The sequence below is a fragment of the Erythranthe guttata genome, chromosome 2 (genome assembly GCF_056151865.1).
Source record: "Erythranthe guttata isolate IM_541 chromosome 2, IM_541, whole genome shotgun sequence".
In the NCBI taxonomy this organism is placed as follows: domain Eukaryota; kingdom Viridiplantae; phylum Streptophyta; class Magnoliopsida; order Lamiales; family Phrymaceae; genus Erythranthe; species Erythranthe guttata.
The window spans coordinates 15,209,073-15,216,297 of record NC_142534.1 but is presented as its reverse complement, the minus strand read 5'-3'; the positions used below and the strand labels follow the sequence as shown (position 1 = coordinate 15,216,297).

Genomic DNA, 7,225 nt, shown 5'->3' with positions numbered 1-7,225 from the left:
CATCTACAAATAAACAATAACAATAAACAATCCATAAAAAACATCTCAAACAAACAACAATATTTTTCAGAAACAGCCAACAACAAAAAATAATGTTCAATAGACATTACAGGCTGTTACAATTGCATGTTCAATAGACAGCCAACATATCAAACCATCACAGGCTGTTATAATTGCATCAAAAACCCAAAAATACCAGCAAAAGTCATCAAAAAAAATGTTCAACTTTCAACACAAGTCAAACTTTCCAAATGCGTTTCTTCTTGGCAGCCTCCCTAATATTATGAAGGACTTCGGATATTTGAGGCTTCCTTTTGCGCACAGGAGGGTTGCTGGAATTTGGAACATTTGGAGGAACATTAGCTGTTGCCATTGGAGGAACAGCTGCTTGTGAAGTTGGAGGAACCGTTGGTACAACAGCAGGTAGGGGTGTAAACGAGCCGAGCTCGAGCCGAGCTCGCCTCTTTTGGCTGGCTCGAGCTCGAGCTCGAGTTTATTTTGTCGAGCTCGAGCTCGAGCTTGAGCTCGCGAGTTCCTCTTTTTTTGGCTCGAGCTCGAGCTCGTGTCAGTTGTGTCGAGCTCGAGCTCGAGCCCATTGTCTTTTTTTTTTTTTTTTTTTTTTTTAAATATTTTTTTAATTATTATTTTATTATTAAAAATTATTTAAAAAAATAAAAAATAAAAACTAAATTGTAATTATATATATTTTTAATATTTGTATTTATTTCTATAATATTTTACATTATTATACATTATTTAAATAAAAATAACATATAAAAAATAAAAAAAATAATAAAAAAATAATAATAAATCCGGCTCGCGAGCCGGCTCGCGAGCTCGTGAACAACTGAAAACCGGCTCGAGCTCGGCTCATCAGAAGGCTCGAGCTCGCGAGCTCGAGCTCGAGCTCGAAAATCTCGAGTTCGAGTTCGAGCTTTTTACGAGCCGGCTCTTCGAGCTCACGAGTCGGCTCGGCTCGTTTACACCCCTAACAGCAGGCACTCTTTGTGTTTGATTTGTTGCCCGCGGGTTTTTGATTTTCTTACTTCTTCCTAGTAAACCCTCATTCCTTCTTCCCACATATACCTACAATTGTAACCTATGAATTAGAAAAATAAATGGGGCAGAAAGAGCAGAAAGATAAAACAATTTTTAATGTTTCTAACCCTTCCTGGTGCAACAGCAGATTGATCTTGAATGGAAGAACTTGGTTGAGTAGAAGATGGTGCAACAGAGCTAGAAATATTTGACCTTGGTGTAGAAGAGTTTGTTTGAACAGAAGTTGGTGCAACAGAGGTTGATGGTCCTTGACTGGAAGATGGAGGAGCAACTTGAGAATTTTGAATTTCCTCATTTGCAGGGTTTCCCTATCACAGACAAATAAACCAACAAATAACAATTAATGCTTGAAATCCTTCAATAAAAAATTCAAGTAATTAAAAGGAAAAAAAATATTAAAAAGCTACAAATACCTTGTAAAGTTTAGACCTTGGATTTGTAGGATTTTTACACGATGTCTTGTTATGGCCTAGTTGTAGGCAGTTCTTACAAGTATGTGTGAGACCCTTTCTGTAAGAAGTGGTGTGAAGTTCATCTGGACCTCTTCTTCTCATTTTCTTAGGTCTCCCAGCTTTCTTGTTCAACTTTGGGGCTGCAAGTGGCTCGAAAGAGGTCTTGATGTAGTCTTTTGGTCCAGGGACTGCATGTATCATATATGCATAAACCTTCAAGTATGTATCTTTTTTATACCACGAGTCCACATAGTCCTCAACTTTATACCTCCTATCTGCAATGCAAGCCCATGCATGATGACAAGGATACCCATTTAATTGAAACAATCCACATGTGCATGTTCTGGTAGCTAGGTCCACGACATATCTGTCATTATGAATATCCACTTCAAATTATTCTTGTCCATGCCATCTTGGAAAACAATTTCTTGCAAGTTGTTGAGACTTGTTGATCTTTTTCAAGATATTAGGACAGATAGACCCTTCATACTTCTCCATTCCAGCCTTTTTTGTTTGAATTCTGCTTGTCAATCTACTTCTGATCCACTCAAACATGCTAATGATAGGCTTCTCTCTAGCATCAAGGATGTAGCTATTGAAGGATTCACACAGATTGTTTACTAACACATCTGTCTTGCAGCTTCTTGACAAATAAGATCTGGCCCAATGACATGGAGGAATTTTTCTTAAATATTCTGCTGCAGCTTTATCAAACCTGCCAATCTCCACCATAACTGCTTCAAATTCATTCTTGTTGCCTGTGGAAACAGCTCTCCATAACATTGTTTTCAGCTCCAAAGCTGGCCATTTTTGCTTGAAATTCTGGTAGATGTGCCTCACACAAAACCTGTGATCACAACCAGGGGCAACATCTTTAATAGCTTCAAGAAGACCTTTTTGCCTGTCAGAAATGAAGGTCCATTTCCTTTCTTCAACACCTCCAATTTCTTCTAGCAACTCACCCAAAAACCATGTCCAGGATTCTCTGTTCTCAACTGGAACCACAGCTAGAGAAATTGGAAAAAGGTTATCATTCCCATCCCTCCCAACAGCACAAAGAAGCTGCCCTCCATGTGGTGTTTTCAAAAAACAGCCATCTAATCCAATTAGTGGCCTGCATCCTGCAAGAAATCCCAACCTCATTGGGGGAAGGCTGAAATACATCCTCTCAAAGATTGGAGGATCTGAATAAAGAATCTTTCTCAGCAATAACTTAGCACCAGGGTTTCTAGCTCTAACAGTTTCACAGTAATCCCACAAGAGACTGTATTCTTGAGCATCTTGTCCCCTTATTTTGTTGAGTGCACCTTTTTTTGCCCTCAAAGTCTTCCAGTAGCCAGCTTCTACACCCACCTTTCTCATCACTGAGTTTCCAAGTTTGCATATTTCAACATCTGGATTGTCTTTAATGGAGTCTCCCATTCTCCTTCCAATATATTTTGCACTAGCATGCTTGTTAATTCTTTTCCTTGAACAGGTGTGTTCTCCAGTTAGTTTCTTGATCTACAATAAATAAATTAAAAATACTTAATTAAAAAATAATACATAATAGATAAGTACATAAATATTAAAAAAAAACAGAAACCAAGAAACCATAATATAAAATAGAATAGTACACAAAAAATATAATATTTAAATACCTGAAATATTGGACCACCTTGTACAGCAGATGCATGGATTCTCCAACTACATCCTTTTTCTTTGCATTCTGCAGTTACCCTTTTCCTTTCATTTTTCAAAAATTCAAGTTCATACCCATTTCTCACTAACCAATCTGTGAGAGCCTCTCTAAATGCATCAACATTTGAAAATTTCATCAACTCTTCTAAATTTTTATTCTTCATACTCTGTCCTTCACTGAATATAGGGCATTTGGCTTTAGTTGAGTCATTCAGATTCTCAATAGTATCATCATCTTCTGCCTCACTGTACCATTGGGTTGTAGATGGTTGCACTGCACATTTCTGCAACCTTCTAGCTGGTCTTTTGGATTTCTTGCCCATTCTTTTCAACATCTTGATCAAGTCTTGCTTACTGAACTGTCTATTCAAAAAAATGTCATCATCTGAAGACCCCTCAATGTCTTCTAACTCTTCACTTGGAGCATCAGAATGTACATCAACATCATCTGAACAATCTTCAGGCTGAATGTAGTCACCATCATCTGAATCATCATCCTCAGAAAACACCACATCATCATTTCTGGTATCTTCATTTCTTGGTTCTTCAGTTGGTTGTTGTTCATTTCTTGGTACTTCAACAAACACATCTTCAGGTGTTGGTTCTTCAGTGGTTAGGAATTCAGCAAAAATCTCTTCAAGTGTTGGTTCTTCAGGCTGTACTTCTTCAGCTGCTGCTTCTTCATGATGTAGTTCTTCACTTGTTGGTTCTTCAGGCTGTACTTCTTCAGCTGCTGCTTCTTCATGATGTAGTTCTTCACTTGTTGGTTCTTCAGTTTGTACTTCTTCACTAGTTGGTTCTTCAGGATGAGGTTCTTCAGGCTGAGGTTGTGCAGTTGTTGAGTCTTCATCAACTGTATCTTCATCACCATTCCGCAAATAAAGAATTTCTTTCCTCTTTTCAATTACATTCCCATCCTTATCAACTGCAATGATTGGCTCTATGTCTACATCTTCAGTGTAAAGTGTCAACTGGTCCAGTTCTTCATGAACATTCACCAACCATGCAATACTTACATCATCTATAATGTACTTGAGCCCATGTTCAAGTGATTGCCCAGGGTACAAGAAGTAAAAGTTGACATTCATTTTTTTACCTCCACATGCTTTGTACATATCATATAGTAACTGCCTGTTCAAGTAGTCCAAGCAAATCTTTCCAGCCACTACATTTCTCCCTCCAACATAACACAATTCAGGATTATATACGAAAACCCCATCCAACCATACAGATATTTCGCACAACAGGTTCATCTGCATAAATAATAAAACTTTAAGTGAAAAAACTCTACAATAGTTAATAAAAAAAAAAAAAACAGAAAACCCTAAAAATCTCAACAGTAAAAAAAAAGAAATGCAGACAATGTCTGGACAAAAATCATAAACAAAAATTTGAATAAAAAAATTAAAAAATTGAAACCCCCAAAAAATAAGACCCCAGATGTCTCTTGAAGATATAGACAACATATACCCTACATAAAACAATAATATCAAAAAATGGACCACTAATCCACAATCCCCAAAAGATCCAGACAATGTCTCGACAACAACCCACATTCTCGAAAAAAATACATAAAGTTTGGACTCCAACCTACAACTCCCCCAAAAAAACGAAAACCTCAGAAACTTAAACCCTACTATTTTAATACAAATGTCTGGACCACAACCCACAACTCCCCAAAAACTTCATACCTCTTTAATCGAAATTTCACAGTCGTCTTCACGTCTTTCTTCGAGAATCTTTAAATAGAAGGCATTTGGGAGAGTATTTCGATCGAAATTGAGTTTGGAGTTTAGGGTTTTTTTTTTCTCTTCAATTTGGGATTGAATTTGGGAGAGGTGGATATTTTTGGTTTTGAGAACACGTAGCAGGTGTTTTGAGTTTTGGGGGGTTTTTTTAATTTTTTTACATTAGGGGTAATATAGTCTTTTTACTTTAGTCAACAGCCAAATGATGAATAGGTGGCGGTGTGCAATGCCAAACACAATATAGGGGGCTTTGTGCTAATATTTATAATACATGGGGGTATTCGCCAATTAGAAATAACACAGGGGGGTCATTGCTATTAGCTCCACACCAAAGTTGCGATTAATTAGATTATTATATTTATTAGAGATTAATTAGACTCCGTTCAAAATTAATTAGTGGAGACCAACTAATTAATTAGACTCCCTCAAAATTATATTTTAGACTGGGTCACAAATTCATTGATCTACCAATAGGGAAAGTTATTAAGCAGGCTAATTAATTAAGATATAATACTAGTCTGTTATTCTTCCAATTTCGTGCTACATTACATTTCTGAACAACTTCTTGCTACATCTAACGGCCAATACGTATTATACATTTATACTCATTCAAAGGGCCAAAAAAAAAGTTGTATATTATTATTATTATTATTATTATTATTATTATTATTATTATTATTATTATTATTATTATTATTATTATTATTATTATTATTATTATTATTATTATTATTATTATTATTATTATTATTATTATTATTATTATTATTATTATTATTATTATTATTATTATTATTATTATTATTATTATTATTATTATTATTATTATTATTATTATTATTATTATTATTATTATTATTATTATTATTATTATTATTATTATTATTATTATTATTATTATTATTATTATTATTATTATTATTATTATTATTATTATTATTATTATTATTATTATTATTATTATTATTATTATTATTATTATTATTATTATTATTATTATTATTATTATTATTATTATTATTATTATTATTATTATTATTATTATTTGTTAATTGCGTTGCAAAATTAGTGTTTGCCTGTTTGCCATTAAGTCCAATATAAACACGAATAACTTAAAAAACAAAAATCTATATATCTTATTTTATATTTGACGTCATGTACAGTTTAAACAACGAATTGTTCTCGTTACGTACGGTACTCGTTAAAATTTCGTAATAATTTTTAGTCTATGTACAAAGACAGTTGGTATAACCAATTATTTTCACAATATTTTTTTATCATTCAATTCAACTGTACATGTTACCACTTACCACCTACCAGGCACCAGCCTGTGAAATCTATATATACTCAGTACGCAATGGCGATTAATTACCAATCATAGAGATGCAGATATTAGAATTAATAGGCATATACAATTTAAATGTCACCCAAATAAGTATATTAATTGGTACTTATTCATAAAGAGATTCAAACAATAAATTTCTTTATAAAAAAAGTACACATGGTCCAGATTTTTGTAAAAGACTAAAATAGCCCCTCATACTTCGTTATGCTCCAATTTCGTCATTTAATTTAATTTAACCTCAATTTAACCATAAATTTCACAAATTATTCAATTTTGACCCAAAACACATTTTTATGGACAATTTCGTCCGTCACCGCCATTGACCGCCGGTTTCTAGCGTTGACCTTTTCTTTTTTTCCTCTTCTTGAATTTTCCGTCACCGGTTTCCGGTGTTGACTGGCGATCAACGCCGGTCTCCGGCGTTGACTTTTTCGATTTTTTTTTTCTTTCTTTCTGTAACTTCTTTTTTTTTTCGTTTAAACAACGATATTGCTGTGACTGACAGTAATATTAACTATATTACTGTTAAACATAGTAAAATTAACTATACTACAGTTTAACACAGTAAAATTGCTATATTAATCTTTAGCACAGTAATATTAATACAAAAAAACTCATTATTATTATGTAAATAGAGTAATATTATATATTGACCGTTTAACAAATGTAAACATAATAAAAAGGCAAAAGAATTAATATTACTGTGACTGACAGTAATATTACTATAACAACAGTAATATTACCGTCAACCACAGTAATATTACAATAATGACAGTAATATTATTACGTACGTTACTCCGTGAATAACTGAAACAAACAAAAAATCAAAATACAATAATAATATTGATGTGGTTGACAACAATATTACTATAACAACAGTAATATTACCGTCAACCACAGTAATATTATTGTGTTTACAGTAATATTACAATAATAGACAG

At 33.4% G+C, this 7,225-nt stretch overlaps 1 protein-coding gene across 1 annotated transcript; it reads right to left on the bottom strand.

Annotated features, from left to right (window-relative positions):
• Positions 1 to 1,063: 1,063 nt before the first annotated feature.
• LOC148772440 (uncharacterized) lies at positions 1,064 to 4,444 on the bottom strand. The gene is made up of 5 exons (XM_088815040.1): positions 3,152 to 4,444; positions 1,993 to 3,014; positions 1,473 to 1,878; positions 1,167 to 1,367; positions 1,064 to 1,099 (listed from the first exon to the last, which is right to left on the bottom strand). The coding sequence occupies exons 1-5, from the start codon at positions 4,442 to 4,444 to the stop codon at positions 1,064 to 1,066; spliced, it is 2,958 nt and encodes a 985-aa protein (XP_088671166.1).
• Positions 4,445 to 7,225: the final 2,781 nt, after the last annotated feature.

Bases quoted from the DNA above. Each gene is read 5' to 3' on its own strand.
- LOC148772440 (XM_088815040.1), bottom strand. From the start codon at position 4,444: ATGAACCTGTTGTGCGAAATATCTGTATGGTTGGATGGGGTTTTCGTA. The intron at 1,879-1,992 runs GTCTATCTGTCC...TCATAATGACAG, and splicing joins GGAATGGAGAAGTATGAAGG to ATATGTCGTGGACCTAGCTA. The intron at 1,368-1,472 runs GTATTTGTAGCT...TGTCTGTGATAG, and splicing joins CAAGGTCTAAACTTTACAAG to GGAAACCCTGCAAATGAGGA.